This window comes from Ilyonectria robusta (genome assembly GCF_021365365.1).
Source record: "Ilyonectria robusta strain PMI_751 chromosome Unknown BGZ61scaffold_27, whole genome shotgun sequence".
Classification (NCBI taxonomy): Eukaryota; Fungi; Ascomycota; class Sordariomycetes; order Hypocreales; family Nectriaceae; genus Ilyonectria; species Ilyonectria robusta.
In genome coordinates, this window is record NW_025764461.1 from 522,774 (window position 1) to 548,356 (window position 25,583).

Sequence of the window (25,583 nt, forward strand, 5' to 3'; positions counted from 1 at the left end):
GCCGCGTCTTCCGCCCATATTTGGTCGCGACCGCATCGACTAATACGCTCGGCCACATATCGCGACCTCTCTCTCCTCTCGTTCCTGCTCGCTGCTCACGCGCCGCCCGTTTCCCCATCATCTCGTGTCTTGCCGCCGCCGCATCTGCCGGTTTCGAAACAGCACCCCTCGTCTATTTCGACGCTCTGGACTTGGGCTGCCTCTCAAGTTCCCAGTGATAGCCACCGATCCTGGGGCCTCCCGAAGCTGCCGGCACGTCATCGGCCAACCATTGCCGCCGTTGTTCTCGGCCTCACTGCCGAACCGGACCTGTTACGGGGCCCGTGACGTCTGCCGCCGCCCGCAACCCGCCGCCTCGTGCCGTCACACTCCCACCCGGATGAGGATTTCCTTGCATTGTTCCTCATACCCTCCAAGACGAAAGTCGCTGGCCTTGTCCCACTACCTCATCGCTAGGTACCCCCATCGGTTTCCTCCGTCACCTGCAGCGCCTGGGCTCTAGATCTGTCATGGAGCCTGCCGCCACCCGGACTGACCAGCTCATCTCGCAGACGCATAGTCTGCCTCTCTCATCACATTGCCTAGATAGCCCCGGTAGGTAGTGTTGGCCCGGCCCTGATTACGAGTGCCTTCAGCCCTGCGACTGATGCGGCCGCTGATGCCCAACCCGCAGTCTTCTCGATCGCCCCCATCCTCTCGCAAGAGGCTGACCTCCCAACCCCCTCGGCTGCTGACGCTGTCCTTGCCCATCACCCCATAGCCTGGCATGATGGCCATTGGCACAGCCTCTACGGGGTTCCGTCCAGCCCACTCCATCTCGAGCACTTGCCAAACGAGCTTCTCTTCCACATCCTGGGCTTCCTAGATGTGGGCGATCTCCTCGCAGCATCGAGGGTAGGTCTTTCTCCCAGGCTCAGTTACAAGCCCTTTGTCATTTTCTCCTTGCATTTTCTCCTTGCAAATGGTCCCTCGTCTTAACTTGACGCGAAGAGACGCAGCATTTTCTCCTCAGAACCCCTAGGACATGACTGACAAAGATGTAGACAAGTCACTTGCTTCGTAGCCTCTCGCTGACTCCCATTCTACATCACTACCGTCTTCGGCGTACCCGTTGCGTACTGCCGCCTCTGCTTTGGTCCTCCTCGCGTCCATCATTGGCCGATCTCATCTCCCGCTCCATCTTCTTGACGCACACATCCGTTGTTTCGCGACGACTAGCCCGTTCCCTTGTGTCTATCCGACTCTCTCGCCGGCTTGCAACCCGGCCTTCGCCGGCATGTTTGGTAGAACGATGTGTGCTTCCGAAAGAATGCGTGCCTGGCTTAAGCAACGTCTACATTGCGCCAGGGCTAGTGGCTAAGAAGATAGCCATTGAGAAGGAGAAGGTCAAGGATGGATTGCGGCAGTGGATTGCGTCCAAGTGGAAGGGCAAGGTAAGGGAGCGCGAGGAAGGCGTTAGACGCTGGGAAGAGAGTTGCGGTATCGGACGTGTGTGGAGGCTACGCAAGTTTTGGGAGCGGGTTAGTCGAGGGGAAGTGTCGACAGCTGCTGTTTGGTAAGTTTGTGTCATGATGGTGATGATGGCGACGACGGTGATAGCAGTGATAGTGTTCGCGATACATGACCACGAATGTGAGCGCAAGTGCTTGGATCTAGTGCTTGGATCGCCGGTTGGAGGGTTGGTTTGTCCTGTCTTGTCTTATTTCTGACCTCGTTTAACTCTCGTACCTCGTCCTTTTCCTCACTTCTCAGCCCTGGCGGCTTGGGAGGCATGGAGACCAATGAAGGGCCCATGGGGATGTGGTTCCTGGGGAGCCCCTAAAGAGGGCAGGCTAAACGGGCAAAGCCGGTGTTTTGTATGATACATTATGTAGGTTGTGTGTTGTTTGTACATGAGGTGCCATCTGTGGGCTCCCTCTCTCTCTCGCTCTCGCAAAGGCATTTTCCCGGGGATCTGCCTAGTTGGTCCGGAACCTGAATCCGTCCCAATCGTCATCGTCCTCCTCATCGTCCTCATCCTCGTCTTCCTCCTCCTCCATGGGGGTTTCCAAGTTCTCTTTACCCACATTTGTGGGTTTCGCAGGCGCTGCTTCCTGGCCGAAGCTCTCACCTCGTTTCCGCAAGGCTTCCCGCTTTTCCTTGAGCCGCCGCACGCGGGCCTCCAGCTCTTCCATCTCCTCAAACTCCTCCTCCAGCGCCCTGGTGGCCTCCTCCTTTTCGTCCTCGAGGTCCACATCAGCCTGCTCCCTCCGTTTTCTAGCTTCCTCTTCTTCAGCCTCGGCAGCTGCTGCGGTCTCTTCTGCGGTCATGGCGGGAGCTGAGATGACGGCATCCGCATCGTAGGGGATTGACGTTGCGGCAATGTCGGCCTCAAAGGCGGCCCACTCCGACTCGTCGACTTGCTGCGCTGTCGGACCTGGTCGGCCATCGGTTGCCAGAGTGCTCGCTCGCCGTGTGGGAAGAGAGGCGGTGGTGGGTTGCGATGGTAGGGAGTTGCTGGGCTGGCCTCCAGGTGTGGAAACGGAGGGTCCGTCGCGATGCGCGGGCGTGGCCGGCCGTGAAGGGATCTGCATCTCAATGCCCTGGGACGGTGTGGTAGAAGTCCTCCTCGTCAACCGGGGTGGGGTCAAAGTCTGGTCTTTGTCCCCGTCCACCTCGTGCCCGTGCAAGGCCATGTCTTGCTTGCTGCGTTTCCGCCTCATAGAGTCCTCCATGTCCACGTCGCCGCTTCCATTCGCACTATCCTCATCGTCGTCATCATGTTTCCGCTTCTGGGCCGTCTTCTGAGCATCACTGGCGCCGTTGGCTTGGGCCGCAGCTCGAAGCTGGAGGAGACGGGCCTTGTGGGAGTCGCTCTGGATATGGCCGTCCCAGAGGGACTCGGTTTTGATGTGGTCGTGGCATAGGGTGCAGAGAAGCTTGCCGGCCTCGGAGTAGGCGGCGTGAGGGTGTTCAATACGGCGAGCGGCGCGCTGCTGGCGTAGGAGAGATCGGACGTCGGCCATGGCGAGAGACGAGGAAGACGGAGGGGAGGAGGGACGGCGAAGGACGGGGAGACGGAGGGACGGCCCGTTGGCTGCCAATTGACGGCAGCAAAAGGAGGACTGTGATTTGCAGATGGTGGACTCCCTTTGATATATATGAGAACAAGAAGAAGAAAAAGAAGAAGAATGGAAGAAGAGAGGAGGAGGAGGAGAGACAGAGGCGCCAACAGGAAAGGCGGCGTTGTTAGTGAGAGGCTCTCTCTCGCATGGGCAGAAAGTATGAGCCGCCTCCGACAATTAGCCGGCGCAGCGCACCCAGCAACCTAAACTAGACCTTCAAAGAGATGCCGTACCTTTATCAGCTTAAGTTGGTGCGCAGAACTTCTCTGGGCAACCTAAACTTCAAAGAAGCAACAATCCCCGTCGGAAACCCAGGAGAAATCCTCGAAAGTTGTGACTTTCATCTTTTGGGCGTTTCTTCTTGTCTCTCCTGGCGTGGATCCCCAGCGCAAACGGGCGAGCGAGCCGAGCCATTCCACTGGGTCTCAGTTCAACACTACCCACTCTCTCTCCATCCACACTACCGCTGAAGGACCGCTACGGGGCTACGGGCCTTCCTTGCGACGGCATTCCATCTCGTCTTGGCGGGCCTCTGCTATCCGGTCTCTGTCTTGTCTTGTCTTGTCTTGATTCTCGTGGGGTCGACTTCTCTCCCTGTCCTCCACACCTCAACCCTCGCACTCACACTTCCCTCCCATGAGGTGACATCATCTCAACGCCTGAAAGATGGCCGACCAGCCGGAGTCCAACACGCTCGCCTCGACCTTCCCTAACCCGCCGACCTTCTGGAAGGACTTCACCCCAGACAAGCTCGCTCGCGTCGAAGAGCTCAAGGCGGTCCACGCTCAGCGCAATGGCGGAGACCCGTTGACAACGCGCATCCCAGACCTGCCCGAGGAGCTGCTCAATCTCCAGCCGCCCCTCGAGCCGGCCGATGGGCGCTGGAGGGTCTTTGGTGACCAGTACATGGTATGATGCGACCGGACTGCTCCTTGAGCAAGGGTTCATATACCGTGGCGCAATTCGCTGACTTTCCTTTGCTGCAGCTCGATGACAAGCTCCCGACGCTGGAGGAACAGGGCATCGCCAACCTCCCTTCAGCAGCCCCGACCGAATCCAAAGACGTACCGCACTTCTTCGATCGTGCCCTTGAGCTCAAGCGCCTCGCCAAGTCTCTCCTCCTCAATTTCCTCGAACTCTCCGGCACTCTCTCTCGGAACCCGTCACACGCCGAAGCAAAGGTCCAGGACCTACGTACCCTCTTCATCAACTTCCACCACATCCTCAACGAGTATCGCCCGCACCAGGCCCGCGAGTCGGCCATCGCCATGATGCAGGAACATCTCGACCGCACTCGCACCGAGACCATGGCCATTCGGACCCAGGTGGACAAGGCCAGGCGTGTTCTGGATGGACTGGGTAGCCTGAGCATCCCGGAGGTGCCCAAGCCACTTGGCGAGACGGGTGACGAGGACTGGGAGGCGGTGGCCTTGGAGAGAGAATCAGACGCCTGGGCTACGACAGATGCCCTTTTTACCTAAGGCATGGTTGAATCACCCAAAACAACGACTTCAACGGCACATTGACGACGCCATTGAGTGGCCGTACGATTTCTCATGACCGCAGGCCGACGGCTGTTGCACTCGGGATTCCTTCAACGGGCGCCTTGCTCTCGATTCACAAGACATTGCCCTCACTCATGGCTACACTTGTCTTAAATATGCTTTAATTAATATGACTGCACCCGCCCTTGTGGTCTCTCTCATTCTCACATGTCATCTTGTCAACCTCACTCACAGCACTAGAGTTTGGCTCTTTGTCGCTTTTCTCATTGATGGCTAACTCCAGAATGCTATTGACATCCTGGCCGAGCTTCTTGATGAAATCAAGTTCGGTAGTTCCGCTTCGAGCGGAACTACCAAATTTCCACCCATCCGTGTCCTCGATTGCCCTAACCTTGTATTCTTGGTTGCTTTATGGGTGTTATGCCTGCCTCTTGCAGATCTAGTAAACACTCCCCCAAGTCCAAGAATGATGGTCTCTTCTGTTTCGCATCGGAAGATTCAGCAGCGGCTTTTTTCTTCGTCAAACTTCGATGGGAAACATAGTGAATTGTTAACGTGTGACTTTACCAGGGCTTAATTCCTATTACTGTATCAAGTCGTAAGAGTTTAAGCCAGAATACCTTGAAGTCACCTGAAACTTACAACAGCACCCCGCCGTGTCACCAGCATTATTTCTACAATGGGATGATCAAGTGCCTTGTGATTTCCAAAATCACCTTGAAAAGCCATTTTGCTACCCAAACACTCTACAATAAATAACTATTCATAGTTTCCTAGATAAATAAGAAAGTTATTATAAAGATAAAATTACTAAAGGCTTACTATTCTTATTTTTAATCTCTAAATGGATTATACTTGTACTATTTTATTTTATTGAACATTTCAAAGACACAATCCAGGTCCATCTTTATCCAGAGGCATAAATCACATTTAACAATGGTCTCAGCGTCGATAATAAACTCAGGGTTACAATCGCAAACACGCTATGGCAACAGAATCACAGACAACGTCTTCTATAAGCATTTATTCGCAACGGAAGATTTGAAGTTCATCTTTTTATGGTATGAAACCTAAATCTAGCTTGATAAATCCAATGCAACTATAAACTTGCAGTATAAATATCAGTACTTCTTAATATACAGATCCAAGGACCCCGAGCTTGTACTGCGATCAAGTAGAAGAAGGACGAAAGCATTTTTAACATCGATAAGGACTCCAACACTGTTATTCCTGGTGATGTGCTGTACCTGGAGCTTGGCTTGGCTAAACCCGTCACACGATTCGACACAGGATCTCAACTGATACCTCTTTTCGTTCTCCTTCATGGTATATTTTTAATTATTCCTCTTTCATTTGGGCTGGAGTTCTACATCTTCAATTAGTAAAGTAGTTTGCCGCCATCTCTCCGTTCTGAGTATCAACCAACATATATCATCCGAGCAGGTCGCTGCATCATTATCTGCTTTCTTGGCCATAAAGTCTGACATGTCTCTGGCGGGGTCAGCCTGTCCTTGGTGGTATTTAGCCCCGGCATCCCTATCTTGGTCAGCGTTAAGTTTAGCATACGGATTCATTAACCCCTTCACGCGGTTCGGGTTCTTCGTTGCGTCGCGTGCATCCAGTCAGTTGATGCGTCTACCCACGGCGATATCGTATCCCTTGGAGCGGTCAATCTTGACCACATCAATGAAAGCTTCGTTCATGTTTTCCGTCAACTCCGTGATCATATCTTCGACATCGGCTTCGTCAATCCCCTGCTCTGGCAGAGGTCTGTCCTGGAAGTTGGCAGGCATATAGAACACGCATTTGGTGTCCGTGTCGGGCGGCAGTGGTGCGATTTCTGTACAAGACAGGACAAAGTACTGACTCCGTGGCCGTCTGCTGATGTGCCATAATTTTTTCAGGTCGGTAGACTCTGGATTCCATGTAGTGAATGGGTCTCTCACGATTGCTACGTCCAGCTTCTTCATTGACAGCTGCTGGGCTCCGTGGTGAGGAGTTCGACTTCCTCCACGACTCCGCCGATGAGTGGAATTATGCGGTGCTCTTCCGATACAAAGAAAGTGGCTGACGGTGTCGTGCAGTATTCCATGTTCTTATCGTAGACAAAGTTGTCATAAGTCAAGTCTTCGACGTTGTCTCGAGTTTGCTTGATGAAAGGTGCAAAAGGGCTCACAAAATCGACTAGTCTGTCTACTCGTATTATCCATGGCTACTCAAAGACTTCTCTGTATGGGGAAAAGATTTGCAGCTTCGTATCCGCTTTCATTCTGCAAAGGCTTGTTTGAGTTCGTCAAGTAAAGTGCGGCAGCGTCCCGGAATGATGGCGTTGGAAAGCTCGAGTTCGTGAGTAAACAGTTTCTGAATTCGATCTGCGTTTACATCAATGTACATGGAGCAAATTTGCTGAAAAGCACGCTTGACATATGATCCAGATCTCGCCGGGTCTGCGTTGCCGTCCTTGGTTTCGAGTGCCTTTGTAGCCGAGTCCTCTCCCGCTTGTGAACCGTGTCTCAACGCGCCTGTGTCTCCAGCTTCTGCGTTGTTCAGCGTCCGTATGGCTTCGTGGTCTGTGTCACTTGTGTCAGTCATTGTTGCCTTGACCTCGCCCGGAGCCTCGCCCGGAGCCTCGTCCAGAGGGACTTGGAACGACGCGATGAAATACCGTCGGTTCTGGTCGCGCGCGTACATAGCAACTGAGAGCGAAGAAGGGGTGTTCTGTCCGATGCAAATTCTTGCCTCTGTTCGCAATCCGGCAAACTTGCCTCCTCCCAGCCGTTTGGTTGTTTCAGCATGGTGCCCGGGAATGAAAATATCGTCGACCGCCGTCAGACAGCTGAATTTACCCGTCTCTTTTCCTTTGCGCACGCGTCGGAAGTCGTCACTGCCAAACACTTCTCCTTCATCGTCGGACGCTCCCGGAGCCGCACCTGATTCGATCGCCTCCAGAATTGCCTTTGATTGAACCGTAAAAGTTTCGGAATGTCTTCTTTAATGTCGCTTCTGCTTCCTATGTTCGTTCAGGGTATCTCATCCATTCCATCTGGTACCAGGTCCTTCCGTTCTCTCTTCGTGTTTTTTTTCGTGTTTTTTTTTACAATGTTGTTCAAAATCCAATTTGTCGTCGCCATCCATGCGTAATGAGCCTGGTGGTTCTACTGTCCTCGTACCTAGGAAGACCAGTTCCAGAAACTCCAGAGATACTTCCGGTTTCCATTTGAGATAGTCTGGCAGCCAACTTCATCAATGTGCATGGCCCGCTTCCGCCGCCTTTTTCTCCGCGCTCTCCTTCTCTAGAAGCACACCCAGGTGCTGCAGATCCTCCCTTGCTCGTGGCTCCTGATCAAAGATGCCCTTGATCACCTCCCACTCCCTGCGGGACATTTGGAACGCCTGCGGGAGGAGGAACTGCACTGTTGGTACGCTAATCATCGGACCGAGTACCTCCTGCGCCATGGCGTGTCCGGCTTGCTGTGCTTGATACTTCTGCGCCTCTGACATTTGCCCCGGCGCCACGCTCGGCACCGGGGGCGCTGGTGCTGCTTGTACCGGGACTTGCGGTCGAGTGTGGGGAGGCTGCGGGATAGGCACCGGCGTCGTGGACTGCAGATGCCCGTGGAACGACGGTTGTTGTGGTGAGAACGCCCCCTGAGGCGCCTGTGGCGTTGCCGGCGAGAAGGATGGCCCCGATACCGATGCCGTCGAGTTGCTGCGCTGCCCATAGCCCGTTGGTGTTGGCGTTCCCGGACTGCTCGCCTCCGGCTGTGTCGTCGTGTCCTTAATCTGTTTCAGATTCTCTGGGTCGTTGCGGTAGACAAAAACGGCCAGCAGCATCGGCTCAGTCCGTATCTTGGGGATCTTGTTATCCACCAGGTTCAGCATAAACTCGGGATAGTTATCCTCTCCAGCCGGGACTGGCACGAGATATGTGTCGCGCACATTGCCGATTGCCTTGTCACCCACCACACCATACCGCTTCTTACTAACAAAATAATCGATGAGGGCGTTGAATCCGGCGTGTGCCGCAGGTGCCACGGGGGTCAGGTTAATAACGATGATGTCCGTCAGGCTACTGTAGCGCAGACTGCACAGATACTCAATGGCGCTCTGCTGCGTGATACGCCCGGCCACAGTCATGCGCTTCGGGATAAGTTTAGACCACGGGCCAACAGCCGCAAAGTTGGCACCGCCCATGTGCTTGGCCGTGGCTGGAAAATTTGCGATAGAGCTCATAGCCAGTGAACCACGCCAAATCACGTCCGGGTCCTGCGTCTCCTCCGTAGGCGAGTAAGGTGGTGACTCGTTTTCCTCTTGAAGCATCCGATCGACATCGGCATCCACGCCAGGCCCATTCGCGTGGCCGACAGGGGCCGATGGCCGACGGTTCTGGGTGCCCGTTGGAGACTTGACACTTGAGAAGACCTTGGTGATGTCAAAATTGGGGTTAGTTGGCGAGTGTTGTCCTCCTTCGTGTTGTGCCGGGTGGGAGGCGAGGTCGACCTGATCTCCCCCTGACGGCTCGTTCTTGACCGTAGCCGATCGGCGCGGTCCAGGGGGCAGAGGCGGAGCATCGTTGTTCACGAAACTCTCCTCTTCCACCACTTCCTCGCCCTTGTGCGTCCGTCGGACGCGTGGTCCAGTCTCCGAGGTGTAGAGGATGGACTGCTTTTCAGCCTTGGCTTTCATCTCAGCCGTTTGTTTCTGCATCTCCGACGAGGCAAGCTGCTCCGATGTCATGACGGCCAGGCTCGATGGCGACATAGTCCCTCCAACAAGTGAGCTGCACAGCTCTGGGTTATTCTTAAGGTTGAAACTAAGCGTCTTGACCTGTTGACTATATTCCTTCTGTCCCTTGGTTACGGGGTGCGTATCAAAGACGGCGCGCTCAATCTGAAGAGCGTACGTCTCAGACATAGACTCAATTGAGGTACCCTCATCCAGCTCGAGGTCGCCCTGCTTTTGCATTGTCCCCAGAACGTGGCTGATGGATTTGATAAGAGCTTTTGCCGGCCCCATCCGTGTATTGGGCAGTTCTGTTACTGACTTGGCGAGGTCCGGGGGTGGCGTATAGCTGACGGGAACAGGAACCGATTCGTTCTCCGATACGCGTCGAATCTTGGGAGTCTAGAAGGACATTGTGTTAGTACTTCAACATGATTTATGGGTCAAGGGAGTCAACGTACCTTGCCCTCTGTCTCATGAGACTCTTCGCGGGTCTTCCGCTTCCCTGGTTTCGGGGCAGGCTCCTTCTTTTCCTTGCCAGCATCGGGTGCTGGCGATGGCTTGGGCTTGGTTCCAGCAGACTTCTCAAGCTCTTCCTTGGAGTCGCTGTTCCGCTTTCCTTTGCCCCTCCTGCCGCCCCTCCTCTTCTTCTTCTCTGACTCCTCCTCGTGGGCCTTGCGCCTAGCCTCCCATGGTTTCTCGCCCTTGGCAATGCCATCGAGAAGCTCTTTGTGGTCTTGCGGTCGACATTGCTCGCACCAGTAGTGCTCTGGTATCTCATCATCGTAGGAACTAACGCCGACACAGACATTGTGTTGCCAAGCGCCACAGGTTTCGCAGGCGATCCATGCCTCGCCCGAGTCCTCGTCTTGTTCTGTCGCGCCGCAAACGCAGCGGATTATCTCCTCTTCTTGATCATCCTCCTGCTCTTGTTCCTGTTCTTGCTCTGGCTCTTGTCCTTGTTCTTGCTCTTGCTCCTGCTCCTGTTCGGTTTCCTGCTCCTTGGCCTTCTTGGTCTTCTTGGTCTGTCGTCGCTTGGGTACGGCCGCAGGCTCAAGCTCGTCGAAGGACTTTGTGTGTTGGCCCTTGGTGGCGCGCACGGATCGACGTGGTTCGGCTTCTCCTGAACGGATTCTGTCAGTGCGAGTTCGATCTGTGTTGTGGCCGTGCTCCTGACTCGCGCGACGACGGGACATATGGCTATCCACGAAGGGCGCAGGTTGGGGCAACGTCGAGGGCAGTTGTCGCTTACCGGACATGATGGCGATGCGTAGCGAGTACGAATGCGCCTTTCTGGTTTGGAGGGGGGGTGTAGCAGATAAAGATATTGGTGTTGTGGGTGGCGAAGGTGTTGCTTTGGGCAGATGCGAGGTCTACTGTTGCAGCGAAGCGCGAGATGCCTGTCTGGCTAGACAGACATTGGGATAATTACGTGGTAAACAACTCTAGAGGTCACGACTGGTTCACTGCGAGCCCTCCCCAGCCAAAATCCGGGTGGATATTTCCTCCACTGTTATTTTCCTGGCGAGAAGGTCAAGGGCAAACAAATGCAGTCGCTGCCGGTGACACCCACGTTGCTTTTGCAGTCGCGGGGTCTAGAAAAGGTGCGCAGGCTGCCGACAAACAATGCGCAAGGGGACGGCTGTGGTTAAGGTGGTTGGACGCGCTCCGTGGTGATGGGAGCGAGCTCACGCGGGTGGGGGGAATAATTGGCGTCGCGTGCGCTTTCCACAGCGAAAGACGCCGCTAGGTGTCGTCGGACGGCGGACGGCGTGCGCCGAGTCTCAGTGCAGTAGTTCCTGCACGAGAAGAAAGGAAATTGACGCTTTTCGGTTGCAGAATAAAAGCCGCGACAATAATGCGTGCGACGATATCGACGGTGTTGGGGGCGATGATGCGAGGAGAAGGTTGTGAAGGGGGGAGCTTGCTTGCGGAGGTGACGAAAACTTCGGCACTACCTTGCCTTCTACCTTGCCGTTCTACGAATTAGTGAGCAACAACCCGCCACAGCAGGAGCATCTGGCGATTGGAGGCTGGTGGCTGGCGCTATGGACTCGGGAGGTACTTGGCTCCGCGCACTTGGCCCCAGCTTCCACAGTGCAAGCTGGAAGGGGGGTACGTACCCTATCCGTTCCTTCCCTGCTTCCTGTCACCGTTGACATTTGACAGATCACAGATGGATGCCTGATTGTGGCAACATGTTGGCCTGGGTCATGAGACAGCAACCGGCATTCCCCCGCCTCTCAGAGATTCTACGAGGAACCATCGGGATTGGTGCGATTAGTCAGATCACGGCCCACTCGGAATAACATCGGATGGACTCGTCCAAGCCCCCCAAGCCCCTCAGGTCCCACTTCCTTCAGCCTTGTCAGCCTTGCATCCTCCCTCGCCTCAGTTGGATCGGTACGTAGCTTTTATTCCAACCTCAGGTATCCATCCCGCCGCCTAGCACAACCAGCCAGCAGCGAGAGCTAACGCGGCGCGGCTGTGCCTGGAGCTGAGTTGCAACGACGTAACGAATCTCAACTCCAAACCTCCACTTCCACCACCGCAGCTCTCTTCCTCGCTCCACGAACCTTCGAATTTCGCCCAGAGCTTGCTTTCCCATCGTAACGTCACTTCTCTTCCACCCCCCGACTTTACCATGTCTCGCCGTTACGATTCCCGAGTGCGTGTGCCCGCCGCAGCTTCCCCAGCTCCAATCATCAACCATGAGAGCTGCCCCCGCTGACCGCTTCCGCAGACAACCATCTTCTCACCAGAGGGCCGCCTGTACCAGGTCGAATATGCCCTAGAAGCCATCTCCCACGCCGGAACCGCCATTGGCATCCTGGCCAAGGATGGCATTGTCCTGGCCGCCGAGCGAAAGGTCACTTCGAAGCTGCTGGAGCAGGACACTTCGGCCGAGAAGCTCTACATCCTCAACGAGTGCGCTACGCCCCTCCCTTGCATCACCAGAACCCCACTAACATGTTCATTCTAGTAACATGATCTGCGCCGTCGCAGGCATGACCGCCGATGCCAACATCCTCATCAACTACGCCCGACAAGCTGCCCAGCGCTACCTCCTCACCTACAACGAAGACATCCCCTGCGAGCAGCTCGTCCGCCGGCTGTGCGATCTCAAGCAAGGTTACACGCAGCATGGTGGTCTGCGACCTTTCGGTGTCTCTTTCATCTACGCCGGCTGGGACCCTCGGAGACAGTTCCAGCTCTACCTCAGCAACCCATCAGGCAACTATGGCGGTTGGAAAGCCACCAGTGCGGGAGCCAACAATGCGAGTGCTCAGAGCTTGTTGAAGCAGGACTACAAGGAGGACTGCACACTCGAGGAGGCTTGCGGTATGGCCGTTAAGGTCCTGAGCAAAACTATGGACTCGACTAAGTTGAGCAGCGAGAAGAGTAAGTTTCACCCCTCTCCATGACTCCCGGTACTGGACAGCCGGCTAACCATATGGCTGCAGTCGAGTTTGCGACAGTGGGACAAACCGAGGACGGTAAAATCTACCACCGGCTGTGGAGTGCCGATGAGATCACGGCACTGTTGAAGGAGCATGACTTGGCCAAGACTGAAGATACCGAGGACAAGTAGAGGCAATAGATTTTTTGATAGATGGTGGAGGGGAAACCGGGCCATCCTACATCGCCCCTGTAACAATAATATCATGGAATGACCAAAACATGTGTGGCCCAGCACCGTTTCGCTATGAGCAACTCGCATCCGCGTACAACACAACATACATGACATCCCCCAATGCATTTTCAACGTCCAGCTCTCACTCTCTACTTCTCACTTGCAATACAAGGTTTACCATGCCTAGGCCCGAAATCAGCGGCGTGCTCCTCTTACAACGTTCAGCTCAAATCCTACATCTGCCCCTGCCCTAGCCTCTTCGTCATCCGTGACACGTTGCCATCCCGGCTGGGTGTCGGTTCCTGGGGGTGGGTAAGGCTCGTCGCATCGCTGGCTGGAGAGTCGAGGCCAATGTCTTCGGTAGCTCCAGTAGGCAATGGTCATGCCCAAAACCGACCCTACGCAGACGTCGTACACGTCGTGTCGGTAGTCTTCGCACCGCGAGATGGCAATCATGGCAGCGCCGATGAGCGGAAACAGGCAAACCAGCGCCCGGCTAAGATCTCGACCGCCGGCCGCATACCGGAAGACGTGGAGCTGACCTGCCAGGAAGAGGCTAAGAAATCCCAGACCAGCAAAGGAGAAGGACGAGTGGCCGGAGGGGAAGGAGCGCCAGCCGTCCTGGAGATCGTGACCGTCAGGCGCCGTGCAAACGTCAATGGTGACGAGGACGTTGATCTGGGTGTCTGTGGCTGGTTGGCAGCGAGCCAGCAGGTCTGGGCGAGGCCGACCGACGGCGTTCTTGATGATGTCAGTGATGAAGGTTGTCAGAACAATGGAGATGAAAAATGAGAGGTACGTGGCTTCGTGTTTGGCCGGTGAAGATCGCACCCAGATGTTGTAAGCGATGAGGACACCGAGGGGGACGAAGAGGGCGTAGACAAAGTTCATGACTAGTCGCAGTGGTCAGACGCTTTCTTTCAGATGACAACGCTCGGCAATTAGGCCCTTGGGTATACCTACCAACGGGGACGCGCTCGTGGAGAGCATGAGGATAAGAGATGGCGAGATCGTTGACTGAGAACATCCGGTGGAACGGTGTAACGAAGACAACTATCTGTAAGCAGGGCAAGAAAGAAGAATTCTGTCAGAAATGCAGAGGTTCGATGCGGGCATTCGGAAGTGTGGCCTTACAAGGATCCATGCGGATAATAGAAACGTGAAGCCCACATAGTCAGGCGCATGCGATGTCTATGTCGAAGCCAACGTCAGCCAAGCTCTGTCTCAGGAGTAGTGAGCCGCCGAGGCGAACAAACCTTCCAGCACCGCTTCAAAAACGCGACGGGTCCACCGACCACGCCGCTATGAGCTGGAGCCATGGATGGGGCGAGACTGAGGATGAAATGAGGATGAGGGTTCGGAGCGAGTCGGAAGCTCGCGTGACATTGAGTGAGCTGAAGGAGAGAGAGTCTCGGGACTTCGGGATGCTGTCTGTGTTGGGAATTTGTGAGTGGACGACGTGAGGAATTCTCGTCGACGTTATCACTTTTCCATGAATGGGGGATGACAGGGACGTTGCGTAGAAACCAGTATGGACAATGTTGACATAGCTGAAACCATAGGTGGAAGTTGGCATGTTCCCGAAAAAAGGAGGGTCCATTGGAAAGATGCTAGGGGTAGATATTGATTACGAGCTTCACCGGAGATGACATCGCACCAACCCAGCAAGAACATGGCGGACACGAACAGGATGTATAGTTGTGTATGTACATTTATTACCCTTAATCCATCACATTTCCATCTCCGATAACGTCTATGTATGTACAACCGCGCCTTATTTCTCTAAAGACAATTCACACCACCAGGATGGTCGGAGGTATAGGGTAGTCCAACTGCCCCTCCGCCACTGGCCCAAGCTCCATAATTTCTTTCGTGACTTCAACACCAGAGCCAGCAAGAACCATCATCACCATCAACAACACGAGCGCAATTCTCTGTCGCAACTCCGCTACCCGCCGCAACGCTCTAAAAATCTACCTCCGAAAGGAATATACACCAATGCGATAACCCGAGATACACCCGACGATGCTACGATCCACACATAAGCCCTCCGCGGCTGCCCTGGCGCCGTTGCCTCCAGGATGGACCGAGCACACGGCTCCAACCGGTCATACATACTTCTACCACGCCGAGTCGAAAGAGTCAACATACAAACGACCCGGTGTCGAGCCTGCCTCTGTGCAACTACCTGTGCATGGTGCAGCTCCCGCATTTTCTCCCTATGGCGCCGTGCCGTCCCTCTCCGACCCCAATGTCGCGAACGCCTATATGGCCCAATTCCATGCCTCCCAACAACCTACCCAGAACCAAAACCATCGTGGCGGTCATGGCGGCGGTCGCGGCGGATTTGAGGGCCGCCCGAAGCCCGCGCCTGTCGACAAGCCCAGGAGGAAAGAGGCGATCCCAGGCTGTGAGCCGTGGATCCTCGTGTACACCAAGTACTCGCGACGATTTGTCTACAACCCGATTAAGAAGACAAGCTACTGGCGCATTCCAGAGAAGCTGATGCCCGGAATCTTGGAACTTGATAAGGCGCGCATCCTTGGAAAGGCTGCCGGGGAGTCAGTGTTAAAGGACGAAGGGTCAAAACCAGCACCGAAGCCCGAGCTACCTCCGTCTCGTGCTCCTGATGCTACTCAGGACGACGACAGCGAATACGAGGAAGTTGAAGTTACGGACGATGAGGGAGAAGGCGATGAAGACAATGGAGAACATCCGTCTAAACGACAACGAACCGAAGAGGCTGACGAGGACGCGGTGGTGGAATTCACCGAGGCAGACATTGCTATGCAGCTACAAGCAATGGGCGAGGAATACGGCCTGGATCCTGGAGAATATGACGATGGTAATGCCGAGAATTGGCCTGAAGGCGCTGAAGGAGTGCCCTTGTCGGAAGACGACGCGAAATATCTTTTCAAGGACCTGCTCAACGACTTCAACATCAACCCCTACAGCCCCTGGGACAAACTCTTGGAGGAGGGCAAAATTGTAGACGACTTGCGCTACACAGCACTGGGAACGACCAAGGAGCGCAAAGAATGCTGGGACGAGTGGACGCGCGAGAAGATTGCGGAGCTGAAGGAGCAGAGGGCGCGACAGGAGAAGAAGGATCCCCGGATTGCCTACATGGCCTTCCTGCAGGAAAAAGCTACCCCGAAGCTATACTGGCCCGAGTTCAAACGCAAGTACAAAAAGGAATCCTCCATGAAGGACTTGCATTTGTCCGACAAAGACCGCGAGAAGGCCTACCGCGAGCACATCGCCAGGCTGAAGATGTCTCAGTCGACGCTCAAGTCCGATCTCACCGCGTTGCTCAAGGCTCAACCAATTAACCTGCTAAACAACAAGTCGCTGTCAACCGGCCTGCCGACCCAGATCCTGATCGACGTCCGGTACATATCCCTTGAGCCCAAGGTGCGCGACCCCCTGATCGAGGCCTACGTCAGCAACCTGGCCCCGCCGCCGGAAGACCTCGAGGCTGTCAAGGACGACGAGGATAAAAAGAAGCAACGCGAGGCTCGCGAGAAGCGAGAGCGAGCTCTTGAGGAGAGGAACCGTGCAGTGGAGGAGCAGCGGAGGAAGCGCGAGAAAGACGTGGCCATGAGTAAGGCTAGATTGAGGGAGGAGGAGAGGGAATTAGAGATGGCCATGAGAGTAGGCAAGCAAGGGTTACAAAGCCAATTGGCGAGCATGCAGCAGGATGACGCCAAGGACGTTTCCTGATGGCCTCAAGTCATGATTCACCTAGATTGTGTAATTGGTCATAAAGGGGCCGAAAATAGAAGCGAAACAAATACATATATTCTGGGAATGAAGCAGCAAGCTTACAGCCCATACATGAATGTCAACTTCTTATCTGCATATCTCCGGTCATTCAACCTCTCATTTTCCACCTCGGCATCTGTCATCGTGGCCAGTAAGATCCGCTTCCTCTTGTTGTCGGCCGCTAGCATGAAGCGATACGACAGATAGCCAATAAAGGCGACGACGAGGAAGCCGATGGTTGTATAAAACGGAACGTGATAGTCTGGCGAAAACTTCGGTCGATACAGCTGCGCACCGATGACGCCGCCCAGGTTACCGAAGCCGTTGACGCCCAGGACTAGCGACCGCTTGCCCGGCTCGGGCGTGTTGCCGCTCAGCCAGGCGATCGTGAGCGGCGCTGAGACGTAGATGCCCGAGAGCAGGAGACATAGCGCAATGTATTTGCCGGTGCAAGAGGGGACGGTGACGGTCAGCACGAGGCCCGTGATGGCCACCAGCACGCCGCCCATTATATGATAGCCGCGCTCCTTGCGGTGGTCGGAGCTGAAGGCGAAGATGTAGAGGCCGATGGCGCCGCAAACGAACGGGGGAACCGTCATCTTGAAAGAATGGACTGTTAGTCTAGTCCTGGGCACTTTCCGTTTCAAGTATAGAGAAGACTCACCAAATTGGCCAGGATGGACTCATATCCTAGCCCCTGAAGCACCAAAGGCAGAAACACCGGAAAAGCGCCACTAGGGACGCTGGCGCAAATGTTGAGCACAAGGACAGACCATAGTTTCCAGTCCTTGACCGTCTCGACGACATCCCTCTTGCTTAACCGATCCATCTCCATACCGTCCTCGCCATAGTCGTGCCTGACGAAAGCCGCCGTGTCCTGTTTTATCCGCTCCATAGCGAGGAGGCGCTCGTCGGGGCTGAGAAACCAGGCCGTCCCGGGTCCGCTGGGCAGCCAGAGCCAGGCTACGAGGGCGAAGAAGCATGTGAGGGTACCTTCGATTATGAAAAGGTACTGCCAGTTTTTGAGAGGGCCGCCGCGGAGGTGGAAGACGCCGTAGGCTGCGGGTTGTCAGTTGGGGGCAGAGGAGCGGTGGGAAATTAGGAGTCGCACCGATTGAGCCGGAAAAAGCGCCCGCGATGGCATATTGTCCGTAGAAGAGGGCGAGCCTGACGCCAAGGTCGAATCTGGTGTAGAAGGAGGACAGGTATGCGACTGAAGTTGGGTAGAAGCCGGCCTCGAAGACGCCGATGAGCAATCGCGTGGTGATGAGTGCCCCTGAGATCCAGTCAGAGGGAGTTAGGAATTGGCAAAGCAGGCGTCTAGGGGAAGATTTGGCATACCACGTCCTTTGATAAAAGCCTGGCCGATGGTCACGACGCCCCAGGAGAACTGGGATATTCATTAGTAACCGTTGGGGCAAAGCCCGCCGATCACCTCAGCCAACTTACCATCATAATCGGTATCCAGTGTCGCGCCCCGATGTATCGCCCCACTGCGGCAGATACTGGTTGGAGAAGGACAAAAGTCACGAAGAACAGGGAGACTGCTTCATTCAGGTCCTCTGGCTGAGCGCCAATGTCACTGGTGAAGCCTGGATTCCATCAGCTCGTTGTTTCCTTGGGTTATATCGAATGCTTTGTGGCTGTGAGCGCATACCTTGGGTTTCGGCATTGCCAACATTGCCGCGATCCAGGCCATTGAACAGATAGAGGAGCGATAGCAGAGGCAGAAGGGCGATGTCTATCTTGCGGTTAAGTGCTCGGTTCTGTATCTCGAACTCGTGAGTTGGTGCTGCCTCGACTGGGCAGCATGTTGTGGGTTGCGACGGCTGCAACAGTTGCGACTCTGGGTCTGTAGTCGTTGTCGAGGTCATCACCGTCGTCATTTCCACGGGTGCGTCTTTGGGGGATAACGAATAGGACTCTGTAGAGGAGCCAAACCTTATTCGCTGGCCAAGTCCGTGACGAGATTCGACGACGAGATTCGAGGGGTGTCCAAGGCTTGGATGGTTCTCGTTGTCAGGTCGGGACCGGCCGAGCCAAAGTTAGTCCAGTGACGTTGTTTTGTACCCGTTTCATGGACCAAGATGAAGACGCATCCCAGGCAGAGATGGTCTGCTGCCTTCACAGGATCCCTTCGAGGACAGGCTCCAAGGGTGCTGGGATGTCGGGGGTTCACCCCTCACCGAGTTCCCGGCATGCCCTAGACTTCACGTAAGCGGGGCCATTCATGAACCCGACTCGGGCGTCATGTTGATTATTATGGGCGCGCGGCGTATAGCATGGGGTAATGTAGCAGTGAGGAGGTCTTGGATGACGACCGAACGCCCAGGACAAAGCGCGCCCCGAAGTGGACCACCCGAGCCCCCAAATCTGGGTCTGAATCTGGACCCTGATACTAATTATCCGTTCACGAGGGGACGGGTTAGGCGTTTGGCACGTTTTGGAATGCTTTCAACGCCGGCGGTCTGGCCGTCCAGATTGTCGGGTCCCGCGGATAGCGTATCCGCCAATAAAGAAGGCCTGGGACGAGTCAGACTTTCCAGTGTCGAGGCGCTTCATTGAGCTCGGCGACGCTGGAACTAGCGGGGATGCTGCCAGACCAGCCAGTTGACTGTGAGAGAATGTGTCGTAGTTGAAAGGGTGGTGCTATGTGGCCGGGGGGTCCCAGCCTTCAGGCCTGTCTTCTCTCCACCTGACAGCTCGACAGGGACTTCAATCCTTGGATGGATGGATGGATGTTATCAATGAGATGAGTCCCATGACCTCGTGTCGACGCATTCCTTGGCTTGATGCAGTCATGCCCTCCATCTGCACGTCTGTAGGGCTGTAAGGCTGGCACACCCCAGCCCATGCATTCGCGCGGCAATGTACTATAGTAGTGTGCCTTGGTTAAATTTGATTCTGATGTCATAAACCGTTGTGTTGGTTCCCCGCCAGGGTCCCCCAGAGACAAGACAATTACCCCGAGATGTGTTGGGCCCTAGAATGTTCTCGATTCATCAAAGTCGTGTTCCAGAACAACGCCAGCCAAAGCGCTTCTCACCATTTGATGAGCTCGGGGCGCGCTTCTTAATCGAGTGGTCAACACTACCGCCCAACGCGACACTATATTCATCTAGCGGCTTTAGGTCGAACAAATCCTTCACCTGTAAATGAGGCTAATAAGAAGGCAGCCCGCCCCTTTGAAGCGTTTTGTCCAGACAGGCTTCTCAGGCCACTTTCATCCACAAGCGCCACCCCGGGAATAAAACGTTGCTTGCTGTGACAATCTGGCAGAAATCACTGAGTATCATCATTGGCCACCCACGGTCGTTATTCGGCTTGGCTGTGTTGCGTGTTCAAGCACGATGTGTGTATTGCGAAGGATGATTCAAAGCTAGAGATCAGTGAAGAACCTATCGGCGTCTTTGCGGATATTCTCAGCGCAATCAGCAATCCCTTCCCTGTCCGTAACGCCGCCCTCAGTCAAGTAGTAGTCGACCAAGCTGGACGAAACCCAGTCAGCGCAGGCGCTTTTCACCTCGACTCGTGGACTGGAATCTGTCTGCGATTGATCCGAGCCCCCCCGTGTTTGAGCGACGTCTTGCGGATGGTTCTCCTCCTTGATAGGGGATTCAAATGATTGTATTCTTTCTTTGTCGAAAAGCGCGATGACTTTGACACCTGGCGACACGTGTTTGGCTGCCAGGATTGCGGGTAACAAACCAGTCTTGTTGGTCACATTCCTGGTCTTATCAATCAGGTCCGCCCCGACGAGAATTAGATCGATATCTTTGGCAGCCGTGTTAAGACTGGCATTCTGATACACCGTGATATTCGCTTTGGTGGAGTCATTGTTTGCGGACGAGGGTATCGTATCGGCTATGTTGACGTCCTCAAAGAGTGGACGGGATTCGAGGACCCGGATATCAAGGGATGTCTTGCTATGTTTTAAGACTTGCGTGATACCGGAGGTTGTTGCGGAAATGGATGAGAGTGTGAGGATTCTGACAATTTCAGCCCTCGAAAAATGTGTTGTCAAGAATTCATCAAGAGACGCGCCGACTTGAGAGATGACATTTTTCCGATGCTGATTGTATTGTTCGAGAGCCTGGACAATGCAATTGATCGAGCCTCCGAGAGATGAACCGTCATGTGGCAGATTCTCCTCAATAATGGTCAAACTGGAGACCATGGTGCTTAAGATAGGCGCCCCCGTACTCTCCCCTCCATTCTTCCACAAGTGCCATGCGGCGAACCTCGCATTCTTCCACCACACCTCTCGTGAGTCCGTTTCAAGTTTCTTGATCACGTCGACGAGAATTTCGAGCGCTTTTGAGGAAATTTGGTGCCCACTGCTCTCGTAGTTGCTCTGCAGGGCAATCAACCCGTCCCCGAGTGTCCTGCCGGCCTCCTCTCCCAGATCAATATTGAACCAGACCCGCCTTAAGCTCTCCAAGATGCGGGGGACACCTTGGAACTCGTCTGACCCGTTGACAACGTCGGGGTCAAACCAATCATATCCTTCGTGCTCCCAGTCCAGCTGGATGCCAGCCTCACCGTGACCGCCTTCTTTTGTCGACTTCAGGACGAAACTAAACGGGTTGATAACCCATTCTCTGTCAACAGACTCGTCGACAAATGAGTATGGTTTACCCTGGCGAAAGAGGCGCAAAGAAGTATTTGTGAGAGTCGTCTCCTCCTTTAATTCTCGCCAGGCTGTGGCGAGCGGATTGGCGTCCGTTTCCTCGACGCTGCCCGCAATCGGCGCATATTTATGCCTGCGATTTTGTTAACCATTGTAACAATAAAAGGGTGGATAAGAAAAATGTCAATTAAAACTCACCGGTATGCTCGCACTTTGCCGCTCCTGCGGAAAAGTGCCACCTGGGGCTTCTTGGTGGTGTCGTCATCGGGGAACTTGAAGATGAAGCTGCCGGCGACAGCGCGACGCTGGAGATATGACATGGTTGTTGAGATGCTGCGTATCTGACGCGCCCAAGTACTAGCACACGATGCCGATCTGCAAAGGGCCACTCGTGCTGCCATGGTGAAAGCCGAGCGTCGAGAACTCGACATGGAGTGGTGGACGAATGGAAGTGATATTGCCGCGTTTCGTTGTGACGGAATCGCTGAGCCAACAGCTGGCGGCAGGCATCACCTGACGTCCTACGCGCTTACTGCACCTCGCACCGTTCAGCTAAATGCCAACTCCATCCAACCGTGACAAAGAGACTAGCAACATAAAATTACAGAAAATCAATCCACTTTTAGGTAGGGTATTTTATATAGACAAGAATTAATAGGGTTACAAGAGTATCCACTGCTGACTGTGCGCGGAGGCGGGTACGCAGCAACTACTTCTTACTGCTTATATCATATCAGATATGCCCCATACGGCTGCCAATCATCATCTATCCAAGATACTATTTCCTCATATAGTGTATGCCCTTGTTCAATATGAATAGGTTGCTGTAACACCTCTGAGGCGACTTTCTGCGGCCACGGTTGACCAATCTCCATCGGCGCCCGGGTCATGGCCGGGGTGTGTACGAGTTGATGCGTCGACTCGCCTGACCCGGCACTCGCCAAACACTGATCCATTGGTACCTGTAGGCGTTGGACGAGAGCCCGCAGGTCCCGGAGGACGGCGGCGCAGTCTCGACCATAGTTGCTTCCTACTTGGCTTTCCTCCTCGAATCTCGCAATGACGAAGTCAAGGTCGTGATCTCGCGCATGGGGATCTTTGGGGGCCACGTCCTCGATGTATATCAGCTCTTGAAGCATCAAGCAGATCGCCGCGTTAAAAATGAAGTGCAGGCCTGACTGAAGCAACTTCCTGGGGTGATTAAGGGCTAGAGTGTGGCGCGCGAGACGGATATTGTGCTCCGCTGCGACAATACATCGCCTGAGATAAGAGAGTTGCGGGTGGGAGTTTATTGAAGATTGTTTGGTTACTAGCCGCTCTGCAAATGTTTTCTTGACGGCAGCAAAGAAGACTGGGCGGATGGTGAGGATTATGAGCTGCAACGAAACAACTTAGTCGGAGATGCTGAGATGGACTATATTGCTTGACATACCTGGTTATATGCCATGTGTAATAAACAGCACGCGGGATCATCACTCATGCCATTGCTGGATAGCTGAAGGATCGGGGGAAGACCTTCTTGCCACTGGTCAAGCATTCTTATGGCATCGTCAAAGTGTCTTGCCGGCCCGTTCTTTTTCTCCCACGGGGACACGCGGTACGTGTTGCACACAATGTGACCCGAGATGCGCGAGAGCTCGACATGGGCCCTCAGACCGGCGGCTGGGGGCATCGAGCTACGTGACAAATAATTAGCTTGGGGAAGTTGGAAGCGTGAGATATTGTTTTGGGTACTTACGGAGCATCACAGGGTAGGGGGAGACGAATGGCATCATCCATGATGGCTGGTGGCCTGCCCATCAAGCAGCTCAACCAACGATCGAGTACATAGAGTGTCCAGAAAACCCTCTTGCCGCTCTCGTCAACCCACCCACGGTGCGCACCATGCATGATACTAATGTGCATAGCGTTGCTGATGTACATGTAGGCGGCGTCTCGTCTATTCATCTCGATCAAATAGAAGCCCATTAGTGACAACGCTGTAACGTCGTTGATGGTGAACCGGGTAATGTCGAGGGGATTGCCCAGGAGCAAACATGCCCGGCTGAAGAAGTACTCGCTCAAGTCCGTCTGCACCTTCGGACCTCGGGCTGGTGTGGTCAAGGCCTGGGATACAACAGCGAAGGCTGTGTGGTAAAATGCAAGATGCCGACAGTTGTCGCGGGCAACAGCGTGTGGTTCGGATTCCATGGGAGGCAAGCCCGGGACGGATGAGAGATCTCCCCACCAGGCTATGCCTCCGCTCGGCCAATTCCCGTTGCCGTCCTGGATGAAGCATCGCAGCTCGGAGAGCATGACTTGCATCTCATGGCGTGGGGGGAGCCATAGCGGATCGACATCCCGTTCGTGCAAGCGACGGGAGTCGTATGTTTGATAGCTGCCGAGGCTAGATAAGAAGGCGTTCCCATCAGAATCTGGGTGGAGGTCATGATAGGCGAGGTGGAAGACGGTGCTCATGAACTCCTTGAGGTAGTCGAGGAACGTGGCGCCACTTGTCTCACCGAGGAAGCGGGCGTGGCCATCGGGGTCGTGGAGAAGGCGGCCTTCGGTTGATGCTTGCTCTTCCTCATGATGATGATGGGGGTGGTGGTGGTGACTGTGAGGGAGAATTTGATGCTCGTCGGGACCCTTGGGCCGAATGGGATGAGACTGAAACTGAGGTTGGGATTGGGATTGAGGCTGTGGGTGAGACTGTGGGTGAGACTGTGGGTGAGACTGAGGCTGAGGATGTTGAGGATGCAAAGGTGGAAGAACACTGGACTCAGCCGCTGATGGCGTATCAGGATACGACTGCTCTGCAGATGGCGTCACAGCTGGCGTCCCAACCGTCGACGTCTTCGTAGCTGCCACGTCTCTAGCACTCGCAGCCGCACTCGAAGCGTCCTGTGAGAGCAGGGCGATGAGATCGTGGCGCCTCGTGGCATCGGGTACAGTATCCCGCAGCGCCCTCTCTAGGAGGTCAACCTTGCGCCGGAGATCTTCTAGCTCGCTGCGCGCAACCGACACCTTTTCGACGGCCACGGGATAGACGCAGTCGCGCGAAGAGGACGAGCACTGACGACACGGGTGGTCGCCAGAGCATTTCACGCGGCGGATGTTGCAGGCGTTGCATCTTTATTTGGTTTACTCGTGGTCAGACCATGGTCACATATTTCTGGGCAAGCACGGAGGCGGAGGAACCAGAGGAACCAGAGAAACACCACAGTCCTCGCCACGTCCTCACCACTCACTGCCCAACCTTGGGATCGAGAACTTACGCTGTCGCAACGCGTTTTCGGCGCTCGGGAGCCACCTTGTGACGACGGGGATTGACGGGCAGCCGTTGCGGGTTCGGTGGCTGCCGGCCAGGGCCATGACCGCTATCGCCGCCGTCGAGCCGCATCATGCTCGTTTGATCCGGGGGCTGTTCCACTCGAATACGTACGTAGTGCCCGTAGTGTGCGTAGGGGTCAGCGGCGGCGGGAGCCTTCGTTGCCGGCCGGAGGCGTTTGTAATGGTATGACGGCAGCTTTCTGCTTATGCTGCTGTTGCTGCTGCTGCTGCTGGTGTCTCGCTCAACTCGTCTCGGGTAACAGCACGGAGTACGTGACGGAGAAACGCCGCGCCCACGCCGCGCCCATGCCCCCCCCCCCCCCCCCCCCCAGCCGCTCGCTGCAGGGAGGGATTGGACAGGTCCAGGGGATCCCGGGATTACAGAACGGGACCAGATTCACATCCGCACTCCACTAAGGAACCAAGGAGCAGCACATGCCCCCGACGCCCAGCAGGATATACTGCGGCCAAGCCTCACTCCCGTGCTTCGGTGGAATCCATGCACATATACATGTCACCATATGTGCAGGCGGCCCGGAGCTCCAAGGCTCGGCGGATGGAAACACACGTCCCGGCGTCTGTTTGCTTGGACCGACTCTCTCTGCGCCGTTGGCATCATGAGGTAATTACTGCCCCCCCCGCCCCTAGTTGTTCCGGGTGCTTATTTAGGAATAGATGAGGGTGCCCTACTTGACTATTCTGGATGGATGAGGAAATCGTCGGTCCAGGAAGAAGCCCGAGAATCCTCGCATACGCCCGAGCCGAGTGCGGCACAAAACTTTTTTTTTTATCAATCAGTCAATCAATCAGTCGCTCATGGATTCGCATGAACATGACGCCCCCCCTAGAAATCGCGCTAAACGCCATCCCCATTTTACAACATGGGTTGTCCACAGATCCATTCCCATGCC

The 25,583-nt window shown here is 54.9% G+C and overlaps 10 protein-coding genes across 10 annotated transcripts; 4 read left to right on the plus strand and 6 right to left on the minus strand.

Annotated features, from left to right (window-relative positions):
- Window positions 1-865: 865 nt before the first annotated feature.
- Window positions 866-1,764, plus strand: BGZ61DRAFT_558825 (uncharacterized protein; the record flags this gene model as incomplete). The annotated part of the gene is made up of 2 exons (XM_046255733.1): window positions 866-894; window positions 1,049-1,764. The coding sequence occupies 2 exons, from the start codon at window positions 866-868 to the stop codon at window positions 1,557-1,559; spliced, it is 540 nt and encodes a 179-aa protein (XP_046097998.1). The 3' UTR covers window positions 1,560-1,764.
- A 194-nt stretch (window positions 1,765-1,958) lies between these two features.
- Window positions 1,959-3,005, minus strand: BGZ61DRAFT_365111 (uncharacterized protein; the record flags this gene model as incomplete). Its single annotated transcript, XM_046241582.1, has 1 exon — window positions 1,959-3,005. One exon carries the CDS (start codon window positions 3,003-3,005, stop codon window positions 1,959-1,961), a length of 1,047 nt encoding a protein of 348 aa, XP_046097999.1.
- Window positions 3,006-3,770: 765 nt separating this feature from the next.
- Window positions 3,771-4,585, plus strand: BGZ61DRAFT_538233 (MED7 protein-domain-containing protein; the record flags this gene model as incomplete). The annotated part of the gene is made up of 2 exons (XM_046254628.1): window positions 3,771-4,013; window positions 4,091-4,585. The coding sequence occupies 2 exons, from the start codon at window positions 3,771-3,773 to the stop codon at window positions 4,583-4,585; spliced, it is 738 nt and encodes a 245-aa protein (XP_046098000.1).
- A 1,990-nt stretch (window positions 4,586-6,575) lies between these two features.
- Window positions 6,576-7,300, minus strand: BGZ61DRAFT_483979 (uncharacterized protein; the record flags this gene model as incomplete). Its single annotated transcript, XM_046249546.1, has 2 exons — window positions 6,576-6,798; window positions 7,002-7,300. The coding sequence occupies 2 exons, from the start codon at window positions 7,298-7,300 to the stop codon at window positions 6,576-6,578; spliced, it is 522 nt and encodes a 173-aa protein (XP_046098001.1).
- Window positions 7,301-7,713: 413 nt separating this feature from the next.
- On the minus strand, window positions 7,714-10,784 carry BGZ61DRAFT_120383 (transcription factor S-II, central domain-containing protein). The gene is made up of 3 exons (XM_046237027.1): window positions 10,584-10,784; window positions 9,793-10,454; window positions 7,714-9,733 (listed from the first exon to the last, which is right to left on the minus strand). Exons 1-3 carry the CDS (start codon window positions 10,588-10,590, stop codon window positions 7,853-7,855), a joined length of 2,550 nt encoding a protein of 849 aa, XP_046098002.1. The 5' UTR covers window positions 10,591-10,784; the 3' UTR covers window positions 7,714-7,852.
- A 937-nt stretch (window positions 10,785-11,721) lies between these two features.
- BGZ61DRAFT_461518 (nucleophile aminohydrolase) lies at window positions 11,722-13,015 on the plus strand. Its single transcript, XM_046247180.1, has 4 exons — window positions 11,722-11,999; window positions 12,075-12,259; window positions 12,315-12,733; window positions 12,796-13,015. The coding sequence occupies exons 1-4, from the start codon at window positions 11,976-11,978 to the stop codon at window positions 12,921-12,923; spliced, it is 756 nt and encodes a 251-aa protein (XP_046098003.1). The 5' UTR covers window positions 11,722-11,975; the 3' UTR covers window positions 12,924-13,015.
- On the minus strand, window positions 13,016-14,648 carry BGZ61DRAFT_461523 (phosphatidic acid phosphatase type 2/haloperoxidase). Its single transcript, XM_046247181.1, has 4 exons — window positions 14,222-14,648; window positions 14,100-14,156; window positions 13,929-14,022; window positions 13,016-13,858 (listed from the first exon to the last, which is right to left on the minus strand). The coding sequence occupies exons 1-4, from the start codon at window positions 14,282-14,284 to the stop codon at window positions 13,161-13,163; spliced, it is 912 nt and encodes a 303-aa protein (XP_046098004.1). The 5' UTR covers window positions 14,285-14,648; the 3' UTR covers window positions 13,016-13,160.
- Window positions 14,649-14,990: 342 nt separating this feature from the next.
- On the plus strand, window positions 14,991-16,688 carry BGZ61DRAFT_498498 (uncharacterized protein; the record flags this gene model as incomplete). Its single annotated transcript, XM_046251279.1, has 1 exon — window positions 14,991-16,688. The coding sequence occupies one exon, from the start codon at window positions 14,991-14,993 to the stop codon at window positions 16,686-16,688; it is 1,698 nt and encodes a 565-aa protein (XP_046098005.1).
- Window positions 16,689-16,789: 101 nt separating this feature from the next.
- BGZ61DRAFT_365311 (major facilitator superfamily domain-containing protein) lies at window positions 16,790-18,604 on the minus strand (the record flags this gene model as incomplete). Its single annotated transcript, XM_046241598.1, has 6 exons — window positions 16,790-17,329; window positions 17,395-17,789; window positions 17,842-18,006; window positions 18,072-18,120; window positions 18,180-18,322; window positions 18,388-18,604. 6 exons carry the CDS (start codon window positions 18,602-18,604, stop codon window positions 16,790-16,792), a joined length of 1,509 nt encoding a protein of 502 aa, XP_046098006.1.
- Window positions 18,605-20,109: 1,505 nt separating this feature from the next.
- Window positions 20,110-24,742, minus strand: BGZ61DRAFT_498500 (uncharacterized protein; the record flags this gene model as incomplete). Its single annotated transcript, XM_046251280.1, has 6 exons — window positions 20,110-21,236; window positions 21,273-21,493; window positions 22,219-22,736; window positions 22,793-23,036; window positions 23,099-24,472; window positions 24,618-24,742. The coding sequence occupies 6 exons, from the start codon at window positions 24,740-24,742 to the stop codon at window positions 20,110-20,112; spliced, it is 3,609 nt and encodes a 1,202-aa protein (XP_046098007.1).
- Window positions 24,743-25,583: the final 841 nt, after the last annotated feature.

Bases quoted from the DNA above. Each gene is read 5' to 3' on its own strand.
- BGZ61DRAFT_461523 (XM_046247181.1), bottom strand. From the start codon at position 14,284: ATGGCTCCAGCTCATAGCGGCGTGGTCGGTGGACCCGTCGCGTTTTTG. The intron at 14,157-14,221 runs GTTTGTTCGCCT...GCTTCGACATAG, and splicing joins TTTTGAAGCGGTGCTGGAAG to ACATCGCATGCGCCTGACTA. The intron at 14,023-14,099 runs GTAAGGCCACAC...CCCTGCTTACAG, and splicing joins TATTATCCGCATGGATCCTT to ATAGTTGTCTTCGTTACACC.
- BGZ61DRAFT_461518 (XM_046247180.1), top strand. From the start codon at position 11,976: ATGTCTCGCCGTTACGATTCCCGA. The intron at 12,000-12,074 runs GTGCGTGTGCCC...CCGCTTCCGCAG, and splicing joins CTCGCCGTTACGATTCCCGA to ACAACCATCTTCTCACCAGA. The intron at 12,260-12,314 runs GTGCGCTACGCC...TGTTCATTCTAG, and splicing joins AAGCTCTACATCCTCAACGA to TAACATGATCTGCGCCGTCG.
- BGZ61DRAFT_120383 (XM_046237027.1), bottom strand. The intron at 9,734-9,792 runs GTACGTTGACTC...ATGTCCTTCTAG, and splicing joins CTCATGAGACAGAGGGCAAG to ACTCCCAAGATTCGACGCGT.